At 39.2% G+C, this 24,456-nt stretch overlaps 1 protein-coding gene across 1 annotated transcript in view; it reads right to left on the reverse strand.

Annotated features, from left to right (window-relative positions):
* The window catches only part of ctdp1 (CTD (carboxy-terminal domain, RNA polymerase II, polypeptide A) phosphatase, subunit 1), a 63,520-nt gene that overhangs the window by 28,013 nt on the left and 11,051 nt on the right, over positions 1 to 24,456 (reverse strand). The window contains exons 9-12 of the mRNA XM_037092313.1: positions 23,692 to 23,833; positions 23,312 to 23,542; positions 20,456 to 20,609; positions 4,616 to 4,851 (exon numbers count right to left, since the gene is read on the reverse strand). Of these exons, the coding sequence (XP_036948208.1) occupies positions 4,616 to 4,851; positions 20,456 to 20,609; positions 23,312 to 23,542; positions 23,692 to 23,833 (763 nt within the window). The remainder of the gene's footprint in view (positions 1 to 4,615; positions 4,852 to 20,455; positions 20,610 to 23,311; positions 23,543 to 23,691; positions 23,834 to 24,456) is intronic.

Below are 24,456 nucleotides of genomic sequence, written 5' to 3' on the forward strand. Positions count from 1 at the left end.
TCGGGAACAAATATGTTCTGTGTTCAGCTGTGTTGGAAGCCTTCGGAGCCCCGCAGATGTTGTCTGCTCCGATCCAACATGCTAAGTATAAGGAGGTCGGCTGACGGCTGTCTGAGCCATTGGAGTCTCTGATTGGTTTTGTGCTAGCTGTATGGCCATTCAGATTGGCGGTGTGCTAGCGAATCAGCGCAGTGAATGGGAGGGGCGGAATACTGTTTGCGCCTTGTTTTTCTATACACTCTGTTCCGTCATTTCCTGTTTTCATGTAGCGCCAACTGCTTATTGTACTTTGCTCAAGTTCAGAATGTACATGCTACTGTGGTGCTGGCAGCACATCGAGGTGGTGTGTTCAATGCAACTTTTCTGCCACATGGATCAGACAAAAGGCAACAGAGTGGTCAGATATAGGTAGTTGGACGTTGGTTTCAGTCTGGGCAGTGTGTGGGGGCCTCAAGTCTCTGTAGAGTTGACTGTATGAAATTATTTAACTTCTCATCTTTGACATCTGATAAATAATTTGACATGAAAGTGGTTATTTGGCACTTATGTTGTAGTGAAAATTAATGTGTTTAGAAATCTTTCAAATATGCAAATTACTATCTGTGGTTTAGATGATGCTAGTTTCATCTCCATTTTTTTACAACATTGTAATATTCATTTTGATAAAAGTGGCAGTGCACCAATTTACCACACTGCGTCAGGAACAATAGGACCTGATGTCCCTGATGATGTCCTCAGGGTTATTGTAGCTTAGTCTAGTGATATGCAATATTTAAGGGAGCCTTCATTACATTCTGGTGGCATGGGGGATTTTAAGAAAGAGGCATACAGGAGGCAAGTCCCTGGCCAATTTTATTTAAATAGGGGCCCGGTCTTGTTAGCCAGAAATAAATGCTCAGGGCCACTGCCAAGATGGCTGCTGAGTGGCAAGACTTGCCTAAAAGGACTTCAGTGATGATCTGGATCCTCTTCAACCTGGAAGATAAATGTCTACAATTTCCAAAAATAACTTGAGATGTCGACTGTGAAGCAGAATGTTCCACTTTCCGTCAGTCAATCTCAGATGAGCTCAGACCCAGAGAAATCAACAGTGTTTCTGTTGATATATATACCTTTTTTAACTTTGCAAGGCAGAGTTTTAACTTGCATTTGTAAATGTAGCCACAAAACTGTGTTTACAGGCAATAGCTTTCGGAAGTGTTCCGGTGCCCATGCAGTAATATTCTTTATCCAATCATGTCAGCTTTTAATGCAATGCCACTTGAGGGATCAACAATTTTATTTATGATTTATTCAGCTTCCCAGCTTCTTTGAAATCAAGGTCATATCCAGTATTTCCAGACCTTGACCATTCTTTCAATCATTTTCTTGTGAGTCTTCCAACTTTAAGGGGGCACAGCACTTCTGCAGTCTCTATGTAGCTTGAAGTAATGGAGAACAAACTTTGTTTTCTTTCAGGCTATTGCAAATGTGTAATAGATGAAGAAATTATATTTTTAGAATGAGTATTCCTTTAAGGTGGCATTGTGGTTCAGAATAGTCTGTATAATTGTACAAGACGGCATGCAAGCATGTCTTCTTTTAAATTTTTAATTTTTATGTTGCTCTAATAGCACACAAGGACACCAGTTCTTTTATTAGTACAGGACTCCAGGCAGAGCCAAGGCACGGGATACAAGTATATGTCAGTGTATGCTGCTCAAAAAACGAACGAAAAGCGGTTTCATGGCTTCAAAAAGTGAAATTAGAAGCACATTCTAGTGAAGAGAAAGAGTTGTCATGGCATCATTGTAGTTAAAAATATAAAGACAAAAGACAAAGACAGAGGTAGAGCAACAGAGGGCTGAGAGCGTTTCAGTACCAGGTAAGCTATAATATAAATAAACCATCTCTCTGGTAGCTTTATGTGGAAGGACTTAAGACCTACATACCAATTTGAGTGGACACTACTCTCATATTCAAATATACACTCCTACCATTGTGTGTTAGGCCTGTGTTGCTGCTGACTGGAGATGGACTTCCAGAGGTTTTCAGCAATGAGTAAACAACACAGCATACGGTGTATTTCAGGCTTGGCTCATTAGCAGCAACCAAAGGTGTCAGACCAGGTGACAGACAAGCTGATGTATTCAAAAGAAGGAAGCACAGAGGTAAATCATTATGCTGACGCTGACTGAGGCCTGGGTAGCCATGGATACTGAGTTACAAAAAAAAAAATGAAAAGGTTTTTGAGAGTGTTACTGGTGTAGAAAAGCACCCAACACTACAGCTATTACAGAGGAGCTCAAGAGTACAGCCGATAATTTTTTTTTGGTCATCTGAGGCATTATGGCTCTCGTTATGGACATATATTATCAACTGCTGCATTGTAATAGTTGCTAAAAAGGTTAATTTATGTTTTTAGATCCACCCATGTCTTGCTGTACTGCTAGAATAAGTACATTATATTCACTATAATCTAGTGTCAGAGATTCCAACTATGAGACAAAAAGTCTGAGTGCAAAGCATAAGTATGCAATCGCAATTCCACACATTTACAAAGTAAATTATTGAGCGTCTTTTACATAGGGAAAAAGTGAAGTGAATGACTGAATGAGGAAGTGATTTTAGACACATCTTCAGGATCAAATTCATTCAGGAACAATAAAGAACACAAGAGTATCCCGAGGCTGGGAAAACTATCACAACTGAGGTTAGAAAAAACAACATGAAGCCAAAGACTGAGTACTGCCACTGAGGAAGGGATAAACTAGTGTTTCGCATCGAGCACATACTGGTCAATACCAGGATTCAAAGAAGCACATCTTACTCTTGAGTTCACTTTCAAACAGCAGGGGAGCACCTTGGGTCGTTACTATATATGGAAAATATTTGGTAGTTTGAGCAAAAGTTTGATTCCCATTTTTTATTTGCACACCAAAAACCAGAAAGTAGAGTAACTATAGCAACATTCAGACCAAAAATGCAGTTTATGCTCTCGCTAATGTTATTTTTCACATTCATAATTTTTCAGCCTTCAAAGTCAGATTGTGACAAAATAAGCCTTGAAAACACTGTTGTGCCTGATATCATGCTTTTGTCTTTCGTGTTTTTCTTTCTTTCTTTTTGTCATTTTTGACCTTTGGATAGTTTGGTGCTATATGAATGTTTATCTATTGTTTTACGCATTATACCACTGTAAATGTATGAATTGGTAATTCTAATTCCTAATTCTTTTCTGATCTTTACTATGGGTTTTTTCCACTGACTAGCTTGGATGGATTTGGTACTTGCATCTGTATTTGCTCAAGGTGCTTTGCGCTCCAGTCAAACTAATTTTTTCATCTAATTGGATATCTTAGGGCTGCTGCCACGTGCATAAAATATATGGATTATGAAGGCGGTAAGTGAAACAATGCGATAAAATATTCTTATTCCGGTTGTGCTTTCCTCTGATATGTGTCACATATTCAGGTGTGCCCTGTGTTGGTGTACTTAATAACAAAAACTTTTTTTTTTTTCCCCCGATGAACAACTCACTTTGTGTTCCGCCTCTCTTCAGAGAGCAACACTGCATTACCTCGCTTGTCTAGATAACATTAAACAGACAATGAGAGCACAGATAAAGATCCATCCACTACAAAGCCACCACAGGTGTGAGGTATATCATATTTAAAATCATCACATAGTGCCGAATCAAACATGACAACGGCAAACCAAAACTTAGCAGATGAGGTTACCAAAGGTCTTAGGCAAACGTCATTTAACTATGGACCTTAACAGATCCTATAGTATTATGCAAGTAAGTTACAGTAACTGAAGAAATGTACATTATTTGTGCTGGAAGAATGACCAATGAGAGAAAAGAGAAAGCAAATGTTGCAACAGACAACTGAGCTGAATTTCACTTTACTTTAACTCTGTTTCTGGGTTTATTCAATGCTCTTTTCCATGTTGACGTTTTCAATGTGGAGAAATGTGTTACTGAACTTTGAAATAAACTGCACAAGCTTCTATTTATGGAAAACTTCAAATGAATTCTGCACAGAAATATCACAGTGCTGAGGATGTACAAAAGTCGACAAATCATCTGCCAGGAGAGAGCGAATGTAACAGCTCGGCTCAACTGGGCCTGTCTCTCAGCAATAAGAGCCTCTTATATGCTCAGAAATGTTCGACTGCCTGCTGTCTGTTTGAAATTTATCTCCATGACAACCGACCAGTCCGTCTGGCTTCAGCACTGATTAAGTGTTGTGTTATGATAATAGTCATTGGAGAAGTAGAATCTGAGAAATGTACAGTGCATTTTTACAGGGTTTTCAACGGGTTTAGATTCTTGCCAACTGCAATTTAAGTTAAGCATCCTTCCTGCCTGCAGGTGTTTATGCAAAATACAGAGGAGTGACAGTAAAAGAGCAGAGCGCCAAGATTGACAATAAAGGAAACACGAAATTGTAAATATTTCGGCTTAAGGGAGACAGAGGGAAGAGAGTTATCCATGTGCAACATTTTACGTAAGACGGGATGCTGCAGCGGCAGGAGTTGGGGCACAAAAAAGGGTCAGTGTGATGGGAATACTGAAAAAAGCAACAGTAAATGACGAAGGTGAAATTGGCAATGAAGTTCTGTGTCTCACCTTGGCACACTATCTGGCAGACTGGCCTCACTGGTTGATGTCTGCATCCTCTCCTCCAGTGCCTGAGGGCCGGGCCCTCCTCTTGCAATCTGTCCAGCTCCTGTCTGCGTCTGGTGCTGCTGCTGCTGCTGCTGCTGCTGCTCCTCTTCGTCATCCTCCACCTCTTCATTACCGGGCTTCTCCTTCCCTCGGCCCTCACTTTCGTTGTCACTCTCTTCACCTAAGATGTCGTCCACCTATTTTGAAAATAAAGGGGCTTTTGTGAGAGCTTTGGACAGGACAGGGTCATGGAATTAATGTGTCTTGTCTTTTTCCACATTCAGTTTTGTTTTGAGTTTACATATTAACATTTCAGAATGCATATAAAGCATGTAGATACTACCAAAAATATCCTAGCATTTTGAATATGGATTACTGTGCATTTCGTGCACAAGCAATTATTAACTCTCCATCCTTTCACTGAGTACCAGAGGCCTTATGTGATTTTGTATACTGACCTGCCAACCTTGAAGAAATGTTATGAGTACATTGTGTTAGTCCATTCCCTTGACGCACTGCAGATTCCAATTATACATTTCATTATATCTGGGAAGTGGTTTTTCCATCTAGAAAGAGTCTCATTTGAGGAACAGAGACTGGCAAATTAAAAAAAATGTTTTAACGCTGATACTATCCAATATATATATATACCTATATATTTTTTTAAATAACTGCATAAAAGTTTTGAAAGTAACTTGCTGGTTGATTGGGTTGTCTTGTCAATAAATGCAACAATAAAGGATGTAGACACAGCCCAACAAATAATATAATGTCGGCCAATACAAGAAAGAAACTACCAGATCAAAAATCACATCAGTTTTTAACTACTCTTGGTTTATATACAATAATACAAATACAAATGTTATTAAAAGTACAAAAATGTGTCTTTCTTAGTGGTTATAGTTTTGGATAATAAACTGAACAGGGTTGGATTGGTTCAGTCAATCCTCCTGCAGATGGAATAATATTTGAGGTAGTGATAAACTCATCACATCAAATTTCTACCATGAGGAAACAATCTGGAGCTGAGTAAATAAAGTTAATCTATCCAGTGGGATTTCCTGCCGGCCATAGAAAGTGAAACTGTCAGCGCCACCCGTTCATCGATGTTTGATTTCTCGAGCAGCTCATAATTTATCATGCCCCAAGGTTACTGACCATTTAGAGCAGGTTAGCTAATTGACAACCATTAGATCAATGGAAATCAGTGGTTAATATTACCATGGCAAATATGCAGCATCCCGTCCACTGCCTCATTAGCAGCACGTGGCTGCGGAAAAACTGGGATTAATGCAGGAGGAAACTCCCTTGGGGCTGGAGTCAGGATCATTACTGGCATCAAGCCAGGCTCATTAAAGCCTTGTTGTTGGTTATTTGGACAACCAAAGAGGGCCCTGGTGAAAATAGAAGGTAATAGTGCCTGAGACAGGGCTGCTCTGGAGTGAAAAGACAAGGAACAAGAAACTTCGTTGTCCTCCATTTCCAACTGCTGCATCAAATTTTAATTGAGAGTGACCCTGCAGGGCATCAACAAATTACTGGGTAGGATACAAATAAGAAAGGGGTTTTGTTTGTTCCGTCACTGTCGTCAAAAGACAATTCAAGATTTCATCCCAACACAAACAGCTTTTTTTGTCTCCACTAAAATGTTTCTCCTCTCATGGCATTTTCCCCATCACTAGCTCTCACGAGCGCCAGCTGCGACAATTTGTTTGGCCTCGCCTCTGTGACAGCTGCTAAAGATTTAAAAAGAGGTGTATTTTCCAGTCAATACAGTGAAAATACAGAGAGCTGAAAATAGACAGATGTAAGAATGCCACAGGTTGACTTCCAGACAGCAGATTTTCTGACAGGAAATGTATGCACTAAAAGTTCATATAACACCCAGACATTTCAGCTGAATAAAACTAATATTAACATTCATTCACATTCATAAATAAGCAGGTGCATGGTACAAATCAAGCATTATGAAGCATAAATAAAAATGTTGATTTTGGACACCATAGCTACAGTAATTTGATTAATGCAGTATCTGTGTGGATGAGAAATAACTCCTTAATTCTGACAGCTATGCAGCACTCACAATTCACATCACAAAGTATGATGTGGTGACCATCCCCACACCTGGAACCATGTAGGGGACACAGCTAATGCTTTCCAGACCCCCTCCTTTGTATAAGCTGTCCATGACTCAGCGGATGAGCATATAATCCTAAAATGTAATTTAAAGTGGGAATCAGTGCTGACATATTCCAGCTGGACTAACTAGCTTGGCCTTTTCCGAACACGATTTTGCAAGTGAAAGCTACTCCAGTGGAAAATGCTGAATGTTATAAAGGAACATTGAAAATACCAATGGACATAAGCTGCACATGTGTTTTAGTAATGCACCATGCTTCTAACAACGCTGGCTCACAAATGTCAGTGAATTGATATCATGGTAAATGCCCATTCCAAGATTTCGGGTTGTGACTTTTTCACTGGCTGCAGCAGTTCTTTTTCTAACCAACTAAGATCATTGCAAACCTGCTGCTTGCAACTGAAATAAAAAAGAAAAACATTTGTACACTAATTTAGATAAATATGAATTAATCTAAAATGCCTCTAAATGCTGTGCTGGTGCAACTGAATGAAAAAGACAGGCACACCAGTGTAACCAGTGTGAAAAAAAATGCATAAGGCTGTGCCAGTCAGAGGTTTGAACATTTGACATTGTTGGCACTAAACATTTCAGTAATAGTTTTTTTTTTCTTTCTTTTTTTTTTAAAAATTGAAAAAACATAGGAACAAACTTTGATAAGCACCTCAGCAAACAATTCCAAACTTCAAGCAGGAATATGAAAAGGATAAGAAGTTGTTTTGTTCCATTTCTCAGACACTAATAAGGCCATTTAAGGGCAAACGCTTGTTCTCTGTGTGGATCAGAGAATTTCTTATCTACCACTGACAAACAGCTCTGAGGCACTGTACAGTAAATGGCCAGTGCAGCCATTTCTGCTTCAGATCAGAGCCATTTAAAAACCAATCTACAGTTCACTGTATCAGGAGGGGTCGTATAACCTTTGCAGAAATGGACGCATTAACAGTCTCTCACAAACAGTGTGGCCAACTTCCCACAGCAGCTTTTTCCTGGCTGTAATCAAAGGCCAAGCAGACAGTGCACCATGAAACTTTTCAAAGCACAGCCCGGCACCCCCTCAAAGCTAGTTTGCAGTAAGGCTACTGGTCTCATGACTACAAGCTGCAAATGGAGGATCGAAGAGTTATTCCAGGGCAGGGATATTATTTTGGCTAAACATGTCAGTGGCTACACTACTGGCACAGTTTGTGACTATCCTGTTCTCCTGTGATGATTTATCTGTTGTGAGGAAGATGTGCTGATGTGGAGGACAGAAGAGCAAAACATGACAGAGCTATGACAGACTATGGTTTAAACCAACAATAAATACCCAGAATAAAATGGGGCTGACAAATAAAAACACACATCAATCACAGATAAGGAAGATTAGTTGTTTTCTGTCCAGCAAGTCTATCAAGATTTCATTTCTAACTTCTGGACATGGGTTTTTTAACTCCAGACGCAAACCTGGCCTGAGGTGTTACTCAAACTAAAAGATTCATGTGGAGCAAAAGAGACCGACAGTCATTCAATTTAAATGAAAGCTGGCAATTTAGAGTAGCTGTTACTGTGGGAGCAGTGAACTGCTGTTTCCCACAGCAATGAGGTTAGGCTGAATAATCGGGCATGCAGACTACACTGTGGTGTTCGAAGGGAACATGCAGTGAATTGAACCAGCGGAAAGTACGAAAAAACTTCAAATAAAGCATGTCATTTTATAAGATATGTCCGCCGCCGCTCCCCATGGGCTCTCATAGTCATAGTGGGCTCCGCCCTCCCTCCTGCATAGACTTTCCACAGAGAAACAAACACAACATGCAGCAAGCCAAGAAATCATTGCTGTCTCGTCAGTAGCTTGGTTTTGTAGGGTCAGACCTCAAGCAAACCACAGTCTGCTGCAAAGTTTGTTCAAAGGCTGTTGCAACTAAAGGCAGCGGACCAACACATTTATTTCAGCATCTCAAACAGACGCATGTATCACAGTGGGACGCTTGTTATTCACTACTAGAAGGCTGCGGCAGCGCACAAATACCCGCTATAAAGCAGCCAACATTAGCGGAATCATTTAATCATTGTGTCCTGTGTGAGAAGAAAGGGGCCCGGTGGCCAACTGTTACGGATGCAGTCACGCTGCATACTGCTAAAGATATGGTGCCCGTATATACAGTGGAAAAGCCAGAGATTCATCCACACGCGGAAAATGTTCTACCCCAGGTTTGTGCTAGGAAGCCACAACGGGGCCTGTTTCAAGCCAGAGGAAGCAGACAGGCTCGTCTTCCTGTCCAACAATTTGTTAAAAAGGCAGCAAGCACAGGCCTCATGTCCTGTACATCTACCAACATGTCATGTTTATTATGCAACCAAAACGAATAAACTCAATCTAAATATGACTAAAACAAATGAAACACAGACATGCAAAAATGAAGAATGTTATGAATAGAACAACTGTATGATAAGTGAAACAAATTGGGTATTGCCAGCTGAGATGGCCTTTAGCTGCATACAGCAACACAGCAGAGCTTCACATGCCATGAAGCTGTCCAATCAAAAACTTTCATGTTCACAAAGGAGTTGTTCTTTCAAGAATATCACAGGTTCGCCTCAGGTCTGGCTTTAAAAGAAAAATATCAGGGTCTCAGTACATTAACATAACTCAGAGGAGACACAATAGTATACCTGCCAGTAATATCAGCAGCAGAATAGGTGAGGCAGGAGCTCACAGTGAGAGCTCAGCATATTTCAGTGCAGCCAGTCAATCATTTCTCATTGTCCTGACCAATTTCTGTTTGTGCTGGGTTATTGTTAAAGGCTTAGGACTGCACAGGAAGAAATTTTCAGAGCCAATTCCCCTTGAAGGGGGTTTATAACAAGCTTTATTTCCTCACAAAATTACTGAGTCCATCTGTGAGAGGTAGCCAAAGGTGGTAATAGGTCAGATGTTTGATTGCTGAGTGGAGTAAGACTGTTGACGGGTCATTTTTTATGTGGGTGTGAAGGAAGAGAAGGGCTTTGTATGTTTAGGAAAGCTCACTTGTGGCCCATGGGGGAAGGAAATGAATGCAAATGTAAACATGGAGAGGTAGACATAAGGATATGGAGCATCACCAGCAAACCCACAAAAGTCAAGTTATGAATGAAAACTTGTTGGGACCGGAGAATAACTGCATTCAACATTAATTGTTCATTAACATCTAATCAAATGCCAAAAGCATATATCCATAGAGCCACTGAGTTAAGGACACGCACCATTTTGATGAGAACAATCACAATCAAGAGTTCTCATCCTCACTCCACCTCTGCCTACTCCTACATGAAGGAAACACTCATATGTATACAATACAACCATCTTTTCTGAGCAAGGCGCCTCTGCAAACAGGGAGATATTGGCTTCTTTTCACCATCATCTCAGAAAGATGTGCTACACTGCAGCTGAGGTTAGGCAAGGCTAGTTACATAAGGCTGAACTGAAAACATTACTTTGGAATGGAACAGCCTCAGACATAAAATACTTGAGAGTTCATTCAGAGACTTCAGATTTCAGAGAGCTTTTATATCAATGATGTGCTTTTTTGAATCTGTATGGTTCAAAAATAATTTCCTACCAATTTACTCCTCATTGAATGGATAAGAAAGGACCAAAACTGGACATGTTGTCACAGTCAGATGACTGAAGAGATTTATGTCAGGCTGCCAAGGACTGTATCCAAATGGAAAGTGGAGGAGAGGGAATATTCATAGCAGTCCAGGTTTAGGGATAGAGGATTGAGTCTGGATGATGGAGAGGCTTGTCTGGGAACGCAATTTGCTGGTTGTGTGGGCATGATGGTTGACTGCATTTGACCCTGTAGCACAGGTCTGCCACCTTAAAACTCACTGCTTTATAACTGTGGCTGTAAAACTCAGTGAAATGTATGAACATTTTCAGGACCATGGACAGCACTACAGACTCCGCATAGGGCAACAGACTTCACCTTTGATTTCACCTTTAATGTTACATTTTGGGATATCAATATAATTCAAAAACATGCCAAAACCTCACTGGTTATAACTTCTCAAATGGGAACATTAGCTGGTTGTTTTTGTCAACCAAATATTTGAGCCTTTGGTTTTAATAAAATGGTTTTAGGCAGATCAATAAATCAAAATATTCATTTTGGGAAGTTTGCTGTAGGATTTCTAATTGAATTCAGACATTCTGTGAACTACAAAAAATATAGAAAAAAATAGTAGCAAAGAGCTCAAGTTGACTGAAGTAACATTATTAAGAACAAAAACTACATGTTCCTTTTCATGTATGTTCCTTAGTTTCTGTTGAATGTGAATAAAAGAAGAAAACTTTAATCTTTATCAAAGATTAAAAAAAAAACCCACTGAGGATAAGCTCATCATAGGGAATTCTACCAAAGTAAAAAGTCCTAAGGGGAGCCTGCATTTGCAGGCAAAGTAATTTGTGATTTTAGACTATAGAAATAAAGTTGACTTGACTTGTTCCAGACTTGCATGTGTGTGCTGGATGTAGTATGCGTGTGGTAGATTTCTTGTCAGACAATAAACATTAAGAATGTCACTGTGGGCTTTGGGAAATTGTGATGCCCTTTTAGCATTACGTTTAAAGACCAAATTATTCATCCCAACAAAATATAATGATATATTACACAATTAGGTGCAGTCCTAGTCTGTTGTGTACCATCTAAGCCATTTATAAACTAATTGTTTGAGCCATAAAAAGCAGCCTGAGGTAACATAAAAGAAGTACCACTTGATTCATGTGACATCTGCTTTTAGTTAATGTCAAAATTGATGGAAATAAATGTCATCCAATCAGAGTCAAAATAACATGAAATGGTCACATTATAGCCGCTAATAAGAACTGCTGTAAGGCTTAGAAAAAGCAGCAGTTGCCATGTTTAATCTCTGTGGACTCAAACAAGTGAAATCATCACTATAGCATTTCTTTATTCCGCAGCATTTGTATCTTATCAGAGCTTGGGCCTTTGTGTGTCTGTGAAATGTCAACCTGACAAGACTTTCAGACTATGGAAGCATGGCCAGCTGAGAAGGAGCTTCATACCAGTGTAAACATGGGACTTTATTGCAAAGAGAAGAATAAATAAGGCTTTTAATTCAACAGAAAACACTTCATCAGATGAGTCAAATCTTTAAAACCATTTTAGATCTGTAGAAGCCCTGTTGGGACTGCTGCAACTCTTCACACTGAAGCTGTAATTACAAGTCTGCAGCCCCAGAGTAATAAAGCCTTTCATACTGTATAATACATACTACATACTGGATCATTTGACTCGTTTTGTTCATACTGGCCATAGCAGGGTGCACCAAGCAAAACACAGTCCTGGGACCCAATGGAATAGGAACACATCTTCATGCCTGGTTGTAAAGTTTACTCTTCTCAGATGTATTTACTTACACTAATAATCATACCACAACATTTCTCCTTCCTTTAAGAATATTTTAAGGGGAATAAGCTGAAGGAATACTTGGCCATCATCTTATGGAAAAACTATAACGGTTGCAAAACACTACTGAGCTATGAGCTACGTAGAATGTTAACACAGACATGGGTGCATTGCTATACCCATCCCAACGTTCCCATGAACACTGTCAGACTGACCCAAACACAGCCTTTGCGACTCGTTTCATAACAGGGAAAATAGTAATGAGGTGGTTTTCATGTCAGTTTTGGATCCTAGCAACCCGCTAATCAGCTAATAGGGGCACAAGCTGCACAGCAAACCATGCTGAGTAGCAAAAAGCAGCTACTGTTAGTGGCAGTTAAAGGATGCTTTAACAACAAGTAAAGCTGTCTGCCCATCACAAACTGGGTAAATCTCTGAGATCATGTGCTTAAGGTACATACAATGTCAGAATACAAATCAGTTACTACTATTTTGTTTGTCGATTTTAAATCTTGACTTGCTGTGGTAAAACAAAGAAACATCAACTGAGAAGGCATACAGTTGTATTTTTCTGTTGAGTATGAAAAAGAGGCCACTTGCGCATATCTCTCAGCTGGAATGCTTTCGAACCGTCACCTCTTACAAAGTCGTATTAAGACACCAAATTGAGGCTAGCTGGTTAGCGTGCTAACTAGTCTTTGACAACATCAGCACTGTTGTATCCTACATGCTTACATGCATCTGTACATGCTGTTGATCATGTTAGTTCATTTTTTGAATGTTTTAATCTAAATTCTGGCCATATCTTACCAACAAAAGACTTTGTTGTCATTGTTGGGCTCAATACTAGCAAACAGATGAAGACCAACAGAATGTGTGTAAAAAACGTACAAATCTTCCTAATAAGCCTCTATATTCTGCAGACTCATGCAGAATCTTGTCCTACCCAATAACTCCCAAGGATTATATCTCACCAAGGATGTGGGAGATCAATACCTGCAGGCAGAGAGAGCGAAGATCACTGTGACTGATGACTGTGTTAGATCTCCTATGATCCAAGGCTTAATGAGCCGTGTCTCTGAGGGCCCCGATGGCCTCACACGTGCCACTTCAACACAGACATGTTTCTAAATCCTCACCTGTATAATAATCATTCACACCCAGTTCCCCCCTGTAGCCTACACTCATCAGGATTTCATTTCATTTTCATTTAGTGAGCCAGAACAGTTGAAAGATGATAATAAATCCATTTCCTGGCAGAAATGGAGGAAGTTTCAATATTAACTCGAGCAGGAGCTCAAATCCAGCCAATTTAACAGTCACACTCAGCTCTATTAATAGTGACTTGTGTTTTAACTCTGTTTAAATGCCCTGTTTTAAAACTGAAATGGTTAAAGAAATCAATATTTCATTGGAAAAATATTTTATTTAGTTATTTGTCTATTTTATATCTGAAGAGCCTGACACAGATTATAGCAAACACTGTGCACTGACTCAATGCTGTACAGGCAGAAAATGCAGACTATAGGGATGGCGAGCCAGTCAAATTCATATCCCTGTATAGACCATTAATTTAGCAGAAGTGTTGGCATGTAAGAGCAGAAAAAACACAGGCAGAATTAACAACATTATATATGATTTCATTCTGTTTAGGTTATCAACTTTCAGGGTCCTGTCACTGTGCATACTGGCTAAATGGGACACTTAATGGAGCTTTAATTCTAGAACAAAATGACAGCTCAAATTTCTGCTGCGAAAATTGCTATTATCCTTTTAATCACAACAAAGAACAGAAATCCAGAGAAATGACCAAATGTCAGCAAAGGACAACTTCTTATATATGGTAAATAGTTAATTTAGGGAGTACTGACAACACTACACAGCAAGATGGAGAAAGCAGACAGTCCTGTCTGGATTGCTCAGACTGCACATGGTTGTACTAGAAAAAAATCTTTAAAGCTGCAGGAACACCAATGACTGAGAAACTCAGAATTCTACCCAGAATTATTGCATGAGCAATGGGACCAAATGACTGTAACATAAAAGGAGTTACTTGCAAAGGTGAACACACCTACAACCAGACTGCAGTTCATGCAGAGTCATGGGTTAATCATGTATGCTTAGCATAGCTTTTTGATGGATAGTTTTGTTTTTTTTTTTTTCATGATTACAAAGTTTGAGCACAATATTTTTGTAAAGAATTTAATTTGTTTAAATGGATTATTTGATTCCTATGTTAAATGCAAATACATGGGGAGAAATACGTCATTCAAGAAGCTATTGCCCAAAATGTCATACATCCAAAGGGCAAAACTGTTTTAAGTAGACTGATCATAGATTATCCCAAACTGTAAGAGTATATGAGAGTGTCATATAGGAAGATGCTGATCTTACATAATCACTTTTTATAATAAAGAACCCAAGATTTCTTTAAATGGATCCTCAGGTGGTACTTTTGATATTAACATTTCATTAAATGACTCCCTCTAATGTTCAAAGGTTGCTAGCACTGCTAATCCCACTGGCAACATTCATCTAATTCAGGAGACATTAGCTGTATTTAATTGACTGTTTTTCCCATAGTTGATTGTTGACTTCACAGTTATCCGATTTTATGTGCTCTTTGACTTCTGTATAACTGAGGTATAGTTAAGAATGGGCCACTAAAAAAGATGGTTAAGTAGATTGTAAACATGGTTAAATATCAACAATGCCTGTATGACCCATTGTTCAGATTGGGCTGATGTGACTCGGCTACTACTGTCACACATCATAGTTTTATTTGTCACAACAACCATCCAACTTAAATTTTCTTCTTCTAAAGACATCAAAAAACTGGCTTAATGCAACTTTAGTAAAGGAGGCAGTAGCCACATTTGAATTGCTGGGAAGCCTGCAAGTCAATAACTTGTCTACAGTACATTACACTACACCTGCAAATGTTTCACAATAAAACTGTTGTTAAGAAATTAAGGGTTTCTTTTGACTGAAACACTAGAAATTTTAAATCACTCGCTTTTAATCTGAAACTGATTTGCACTAATTGCACATTATGTATCAGAATAGCTGCTAATGTTTCTCACAACTGCTAACTTCAGTCCAACATAGAGAGACACGATATGCACAATGCCACATATTGTTTATGCCTATTTTACAACTTTACTGATTCATAATGATATATTGTAATACTTTATATCCATGCTTATATTCTATTTAATATTCTTTAGCTATTCCTTCATGAAGCTTGGTGTGGCACACTGATTCTCGTTATGACAATGACAATAAAGTTTTTGTATTCTAGGAAGTGTTCAGTTTTATTTAACAATGTGATGCTAATGCTAACTATAAAAGGGTCTGGATCAAAACAAGGTTTAGTAACAAAGTGTTGTAGTGTGTGACAAAGATAGCATCATCTGCACCAAGTCATTACTGGTGAGAGTTCTCTCTTGTAGATGTCAATAAGATTAGAATAGTGGTACTGTTTGCAAAATGCTCTACTCTAGTGCATCATGAAAAAAAAAATAATAATACAAAAATAAATAAAGCTAACAAACTACATGCTGCCAGCTATTTCTACTTACACCTGACCAAAGCCGGTTCAGTTAGTTCACATACAATCAAACCAGTATGAGCTTGCGCAATCGGACTGGACTGGCAAAAGTGAATACCTCTTAATATAAAAAAGCTATAACTGTTCTGTTTGGTAACACTAAACCCGCTTTATGAAATGCAACTGCACAACAATAAAGTTTTCTTGTCACTCCAAACAACAAAAACTTAGTTTTGAATGAGAGTATTATTAACTACAGTTTTGAAAAAGACACCATTCCTACAGTAGACTACACAAGACCAATTTTCCTTACGAATGTTATCTAGTAAAGTACCAATAGTCCATGTGATGCATTATCGTATTACTGAAAGTAGCAGATGACCAAGAATCCAGCCGCACCCAGTCATCACACAGCCAACAATGGAACAGCGATTTCAAAGAAAGGTCACCCAGTTGGTACATTGCTGATTCTTTGCCAACTCTGCACATGCTGCTTCAGGTAAACTGACACATACCACCATGTTACCATTGGTGACATTTAAATGTAAGGCTGTCTACCTGACTCAGATGTGTACCTTGCTCCAGCCAATTAAACCTGATTCTCTCCATTTGCCCTGAAGATCTGCAGTGTTTTAGACTGCCCTTTAGTGAAGGCAGTCTGAGGAGGATGACGACATTTGAAATACAGGCCATCTACAAAAGACCCTCTGTTTGAGTCAATTTCTTTATTTTTCCTGAAGTACAAAAGATGTAGGATGAGGATCTAATTATCAGTTATTCTCTATCTCAGTATAAGTTAAAAGTACTACTTCCAAATTAGGATGACACTTGAGAAAATGTCTTGAGCGTTAGGGGTGTATGCATCTAAAATCACAAATTTATTGCCAAGTACTAGTGGGTTCATTTGGGTTGGGTCTTAAAGATGCAGTTACATGTTAAGCTAAGAAATGTAGTAATAACTTACATTTTTAAAATAAGCACCTGAATTTTTAATTTTGAGTATATTACAATATTGAGAGAAAGCAACCACATGGGGAAAATGATGATAAAATCTTCTTCGCTCACTGGTGAACTTCACTCAGCTTTATGCTCTAGCATTCTAAATGTCACATTTACACAATAAATGCTGTTGGTGTTTTTTTCGAACAATACCCAGTGTGAGCACTGAACATCTAATTAGCCAACTTGATCTTCAACTATGACAAAGCTAAATTACCAAGAGGCTGGCCTTTAATAAAATAACTGTTCATGCTACCGTAACAATCCTTGCACAGTGGTATTGATTACAACAAAAGCCTTTAAGCACAGTGTGCGTTTGTGATTTGAAAATGAAATAAATAAAGTAGTTCTGGCAACTTTCTATCATTCCAAGAGTGTTGATTCAGGCTGGATAAACCTTGTCATTGTGGGAATTCACAGAGGGTGAATAACTACCACAATGATCGAGCACATGTACATAAGAGTGAAGATACTCTTAATACAGTTAAAGAGACAAACAGCGCGTAATAGGTGTGAACACATCCATTTGAGATCCATCATTCTTAGCGCAAGCCCACTTCTACTCAAGGTCCTCACAACCATTCCGAAGTTCACATTATAAGGTTAACATTTACATTTATCGAGATGATAATGAATAATATGCTTTTCAAACACCATATTCTCTCCTTTTTAATTACCCCACATTCTCCGATGAAGAAGAGCTAGAGCACATTGTAAATACTTCGGCTCAGGCTCTTGATACAAAAGGCCTGACCCAACCCCTGACATAATGTACCATTTCCAGATTAATAATAGAAACACAATTTCCAGGTTGTTTCCTGCTGCAGTCATCCTGATGTCTAATAGACACAAACACAGATGGGATCCATGAAAACGGGTCATACTTTTGCCATCGCTGCTGTATGTCAGGAACAATTACCATAAGAATGACAGTTTTATCTCCAGACAAGACATAGAGGATCATTGGGTTCAAACCATTAAGTCTTTTGTATCACTTATCTAAAAAGAAATACAAAATTTTAATTTTCTTTCAGTTATCAGTTGATAACAACAACTTGCTTGCTCGACGCTTACCCCTCGATTCTACCAGATACGTGTCCGCTGCGTGGCAAAGCCGATGGGTTTCACTGTAGTCTATGTGTTAAAGTGAAACTCTCGCCAAAATGAAACCTAGGCTTTTTTTGTGAATCTATATGAGTCAAACCATCGTGTGAAATCATAATTACGACGAAAGAGGCACTTTTAAGATTGACGGTATTTTTGTTTTCGGCTCAAACTCAGGGAGTGCATGGGGCACATTTACGCTAGCATCAAAATCAGTATTTTTAAAACACTGATACATAAACCTGGGATTTGTTAGCAATCTGAATGTGAAAGCTCAGAGATATGGACAGAAAAAGAGAAGAGAAATGTTAATAGTGCCAGCTTTGGTATTTTTCCAGCTGAATACTTTTTTGGAGATTAAGGGTAGCAGCACTGTATCTTCTTAAACACATAAGTATAGGCAAAAAAAGAGAAGAAAATCTGTTGCAGAACGTCATGGCACAGCATTTCTCAGACTGAGCTGTTACCTGCAGCTACAGAGCTGTACTGAATTCGGAATTCAACAAAATGAATAACTGGGCAGACTGACTTGCATCCCAGTAGCAGGAGTCAGTCTTCATTTAAAGCGTAACCAATCACACTGACATCAAGATCATTCTTCAATTTCCTTGTAGTATCTATACCCTGAGGTTTATGAAGGCTACAAAGCTACTTTGAACAAGCATCTTTTTCTCTACTGTTTCTTTGAAAAATGAAAATAAGGTTTTCCTTTATATTCATTGTTCGCCACCAAAAGTCACTGTGTGCCAAGCACACTTGTAAGGCAAAAGGCTCTTTTGGAAATTTTCTCTTTACTGGCACATTGCTTGGCTCAACAGTTTGCAGCACACTAGCTATGTCAAAAGTCATTAAGCACAATGACTCTCCGATGCAGTAAATGTACTAATGCTGAACCACTGGGCTCAATACATAAACCAGATAAAACCGGACAACATAATTACTTATCTAAACACCACAGTAATCCCAGTCTTTCATAGCAAACCCTTTTTCACACAAATTGTCATTTCATTAATTGTTAATTGTGCAATTTTAATATGGCTATAATATTAGGTAAAACAGAGTCAAAACTGCAGACACTACTACATACTACTAGCCTACCTTTTTTTAGGTGATTTTAAGGTAAGAAATAAGTACCTGGGTGGAGACCAACACAAGAGTTTCAATGAAATATCCCTATAAATACAACAAAGAGACCTAAAAAAATAACCACTAGCCAAAATGTGACTTCACTTCAAACAGGGCTTGTCACATGTCACGTCCCACGTGTACAAACCACAAAGCTCTTCTTTTTTTTCAGACTAATAACCTGCTGAGAGGCTCTTGACAGATTTCAAGACTCCACTTTGCACATTTCCCCCCGCTGAAGCATTAGCAGACCTCAGACTCCATTATAGAGTATTATCCAAGCAGGAGGTGCAGAGCTTTCAGACGTTAGTCACCACATCACCTGCCTCGCAAATATTGCAAAAAATAGAAAATGTAGAAAGTGGACTGACATGGCAGCATAAGGGTTTGAATCTACCTAGGTGGCAGTGGCTTGAAATTGAAGGAATCAGCATTAGATGATATGTTGCTCTAACGGTTTCAATGATATTTATGGATCTCAGCATTTACCATTTCTGTCATTAACATGTGCCAAAAGCTGCCTGATAAATTGTATTCAACTGCGATTTCATTTCATCCCTCTACAGCATCTCATCCATAAACAACAATGCAAGGAGATCCACTCTTTGAAAAAAGTTCTCCAACCTATCAGTAAGTTGAACTAACAAATAACAAGATGGGATAACGTGGCACACACACGCACAGGATGGCAGTCAAGTTGATAGAGCACCACAAATACCCCTAACACCTTTCTCTCTTTCTTTTACAATTCTTTTTATTGACTCCTACACTTTTCTTATAAAGTACATGTCAGTGTATAGCAATTGACCACTAACCTTGGTCACACACACCATGCAACTGCTCATCAATAAAAGTTGTGGTTTGTATAATGGCAGACTTTTACTGTGGAGTAAGAGAGTAGTCAGTGTTGAATTGGTAATTGAATACTTCATTACAGCTCTACCAGCACAACAAAAGAAGGCAGATTGGAAGGTTTTTAAATAAAGACAAAATTACGAAAAGGAACGAAAGAGTGAAAGAGGAGTTCAACAGAAAAGGAAAATGTATGCAGCAACACAGCAAGTCCTCTGAAAATCAAGATGTTTATTGCGACATTGACAAAGAGTGTTTGATTGTGCACAGTTTGGCCCTCCAATGCAGAGCAATAATGGTGCAGGTGGATGCACTTATGCCCTGCTGTGAGGTTGCAAGGGAAATCTAACAGCACAGAGTCACCGCTGAGACAAAAGTATTTTAATTCCTCAGTTACTGTATACACAGTTTCTGCTTAGTGCCACATTTTTGGCCACACAATATCTGCCAATGTGGGCAAACTACCACAAGAAACTCAACCAGACTACTGAGCAGCCTTTTTTCTCAGGTTGTAAGACTCAATTCATCACCCACACTCCACTCAATAAAATAGTTTGTTTTGTTTGAACTCAGATTCATTTTGCATCCCTGGTGGCAAATCAACCTTATCAACATTTGGTCACTCATCCCCTTCTTACCTCTTTGTCCATACTCTCCAGGTCCTCCTTGCAAAGCGTATACAGAGGCATAGTTTCTGACATGCTCGGCTGTCGTTTCCGACGAGATGGTCCCGGCTGCTCATCGTCTTGGCTAGACCCTGCAGCATCATCTTGCTGACTCTTTGAAGTTCCCCTTTAGTACGATAACAAATAAGCATTAAACACTGTGAGTGCAAACTTATTCGGTGCAGTTAAATAGATGGACTAACTACCTGGTTACCCAAGTAGACAGATAAACATGTCAGATTTTCATCTACTGTGTCAACACAACTGGTAGCTCAAGACCTGTTTAGACTTGCCATGATACAATTATTAACGCATTTCCACTAAAACTTGGAACCAGAATAGTACCCATTAACTTTTGGTGCAGATCCAGATAATGGGGCGGATATGGATGACAAATCTGGCATGTTTAGTATTTAGTAACCTATGAGTGGCTACAATTTGAAGCAGATACTAGATATGATAAGCTCAGATCATGGTTAGGCAGTTTTAGGTGGTTTACTATTCAGAGTGATACAGAGAGGACTGATTTATTGGCAGAGGTATGCGCTCCTATTTTGGCTACTTGTGAATCTTATAAAGCACTTTGTGACGTTCTGTTCTTGAGAGGTGAACTTAAATTTTTTTGCCTATTCTGGCAGTCCTTGTGTACAAAAGCAGTAGTGTCATCACTGCATTGTGTCAGGTGCATACATTTGTTTTGTAAGCAGGTGAAAGAATGATGCAACATATTCTTGATCAAGTATTTTTTCTTTCAAACAAAGCTGTTTGCAGGAAGCATGGTGATGATATTTTAATGTACTGCATTCATTTCTGACCATGTAAGATATTAATGTGAAGCCAACTTTGAATAGTGTACCGTACCACTAGACAGCAGAACAGCTACTTTCCTCAGACTGCAAGATACCTCAATTAATCATCGTTAAAAATTGTTTTCATTTCATGACTTATCCAACCCAGTGATCTCAGTACGTGTCATGTTTACATATGAAGACCATGCAGAAGCATCAGTATTAAATTGAGACCCTTTTACAACTAGTTAAATGTTTCTTGAAGTGTGTTTAAAAATCTTATCAAAATGTGGTTGAAATCATATTTTGTTGCAACTTTAACTTTCAAATCATTAACTGGGTCGATAAAGAAACTTGCTGATGTATCTGAAAATCAATCAATCCTCAGTCATTACAGTCACGATAACAGCAGAGTACATTGTTTCCCTGCTGGTTTGCATGTTCCATTTCTATATGCAATTCCAGTGTTACAGTCATCTTCACAGGAATCGAAAGGAAACAGCGCTCATTCGCCAACATTTTGCATACTGTAATCAGCACATTATTCACAACACAGACAATTTGCGGATGGAGAGAGCAGGGTGAGAGTGAAAGTTGTGGCAGGAAACCGACGATGAGACGTGCAAAGGCTTTCTCTCCCTAACGAGGGCCCTTTAGATGTAAATCTTATGCAAGTGGGAAGAGGAAGTTTCCACACTTTCACTTGGCAGTGTTTAATTGAACAGATCTTCTTTGATGATTTAATCCAAGTTCATGCAACTCCCAGAAAACTGCACGCTGCCTCCAATCCATTAATTATATGGGCCAATTTTATGCTTGTGATTATTAATTAGAGTATAATCATAAGCATTTCAAAAGATTTTAAGCCACCGTGACTGTCTAGTAAAAAGATGCCTGAAGTAAGCTTTTATTACCCTGGTGTTAAGTGAGAAACAGTCCAGCCACAGCCCCAGTGACAAACAAATACACACTCTTCATTTGCATCTGTGACTGACAGATGAATGACGTCTGGAGTGAAAGAGCACATAGGTGACTTTGAGGAAGTGTGAAGCTTTTCTTGCACCTGTCACATCAAACTGCGGGTGGAAATTAAATGAGAACATGGCTGGAAAATCTAATATTTATATGACTGAATGAGTATGACACTTATCTTAAGGTTAGAATTTCACACTGCCGAGGAGGGACTTCGTGCCTTGTTGTATAAACTACCCTGAATTTTATAGTGCCTTTATTTATAGCTCAAATGCAGATAAAGAATAAAATAACCCAAGTTTGTGGGCTCGTCTGAGAGTTACACTACACACTCAGGGTTGACAGGTTTCCCCCGTCACCAAATGTTATAAACAATCCCTACAATAAAAGCTTTGTTGGGGGGTTTATTGCACCTCAGTTGATAGTTGAAGCTGCTGCACATCTCTGTTGAGGGCAATTCCTGTCAATTCAAAGCAGTGTTACACCACACCAACAGCTGTTTTAGTTTACAGAGAAGGGAGGGATGGAGATGAGGCCCAGAGGAAAGATCCATACATTTAAGATCTGTTATGAGCGATTCTGCAGTCAGTACTAAACAGAGAAAACGTCGATAGCATAACTGTCATGATTTAAAAGGCTATAGTTATGCAGGGGCCATGGGGGGGTTTCTGAATGCAGTGCAGTGGGATGCATACTATTTCTGTCAGCATCAACAGTCAAAGTGAAGAAGAGAAAATGCAATAGCAGCACCAGGATTTGTTTGACAATAGAAAAATAACATAATAACAAATAACAATGTACTGTAATGTTGATTGCAGGATCCGGAGGGGAAACGTACTTTATTCCACAAATGGCATTACAGAGAGGAGAGGGATAAAGAATAGAAAAGAACCTGAGTTTCTGGGGAGTGCTGCATTTAGTGAGGGAATGAACTGTATTCAAACACACAGACACATGCAACCTCAGTGCGTGCCTTTGCTTGCTAGTTCACGGCTGATGTACAGTAAAGTTCTGTGGCTGTCAATCAATATCCTATCAATATAATGCACTGTTCCGCTTCAGCTGTTACCTGAGACAAGTTTGCTCTCTCTTATCAGACAGCAACAAGGACCCCGACTGCTGGGAGTAGGGTGGTGGCCGTGACACCTGAGGGCCCCTACGGATCAGCTTCCCTGTGACGGGGTCGTAGGTCCGAACCTCAGGGGCTGGAGGTGGAGGTCTGTGGTGGATGGCAGCTGGGTGGAAAATAGGCTTCTGCAAGGAGCCTAGGTTGTCAAGGAATGCTGCAGGACTGTTGCTCCTGTAACATGCGAGACAAAGACATCAGACTTGGAATTATCTGGTTTTGATCTATTGCAGTTTATACCTACAATACCTATACAATGCTTTTCAGTAAACAGCTCACATCTACAAAGTTTGGGATGGCCTTTAAGACAAATGCTCTTTCACCTTGGCGTTTTGGAGTAGTCCTCCTTCAGTGGGTAGAGCTGCTCCTCCACCCTCTCCCAGCGCTCCAGACAGCTCCACAGCCAGTCAGGGTTGACAACCTGGAGGTGTTTGCAGCCTTGTGCCTGGCGAACCTTCTCGGTGCCTGGGTGCCAAGAATGAGCGAGGAAAAAGGCCAAATTAATCAAGGGTTTCGACCTTGTGATCAAAAGCTATTAACTAAATACACAAACACAAGCGCTAGTGAATAATTGAGGTCAATAAGAAGGCTGTCTTTGCTAGAAGAAAACAGAGGAAATAATTGCTTGGTCAATATTATTAGATTAGATAAAACCTTTTTTTTCTTTTCGAGTCACTGAAGTCACTGTCCTTACACTTTTCTGCCAGCTCAGTGCTTTTTACATTTATTGAGTGAATGCAGTGTTTTGTGCTTGAATAAGACCTATTGATGTTTGACACAAAGAAAGTCTTGAAGCTCATTAAGCCCAGGTTAACAATGGCACACAGTTCACATATTGATGCCCAGAGTTTGTGCACGTCCTATACAGTTGGTTGAGATATTTAAGAGAATGGATCTCACGAAAATGCAGAGAATGCTGTTGAAAAAGCTTAGTTATTGTATATCTGTAGCCACTCAGTGAGTGAGCACAATGTGAAACATAACAATAAAACATATGCACAAATGATTTTTTTGTTACATGGACCTGATAAATACCTATGCTGCTCTGACAACACAAAGGATATTTTCAGCAGCTCTTTGCACACTGA

Source organism: Acanthopagrus latus, chromosome 3, assembly GCF_904848185.1.
Source record: "Acanthopagrus latus isolate v.2019 chromosome 3, fAcaLat1.1, whole genome shotgun sequence".
NCBI lineage: Eukaryota > Metazoa > Chordata > Actinopteri > Spariformes > Sparidae > Acanthopagrus > Acanthopagrus latus.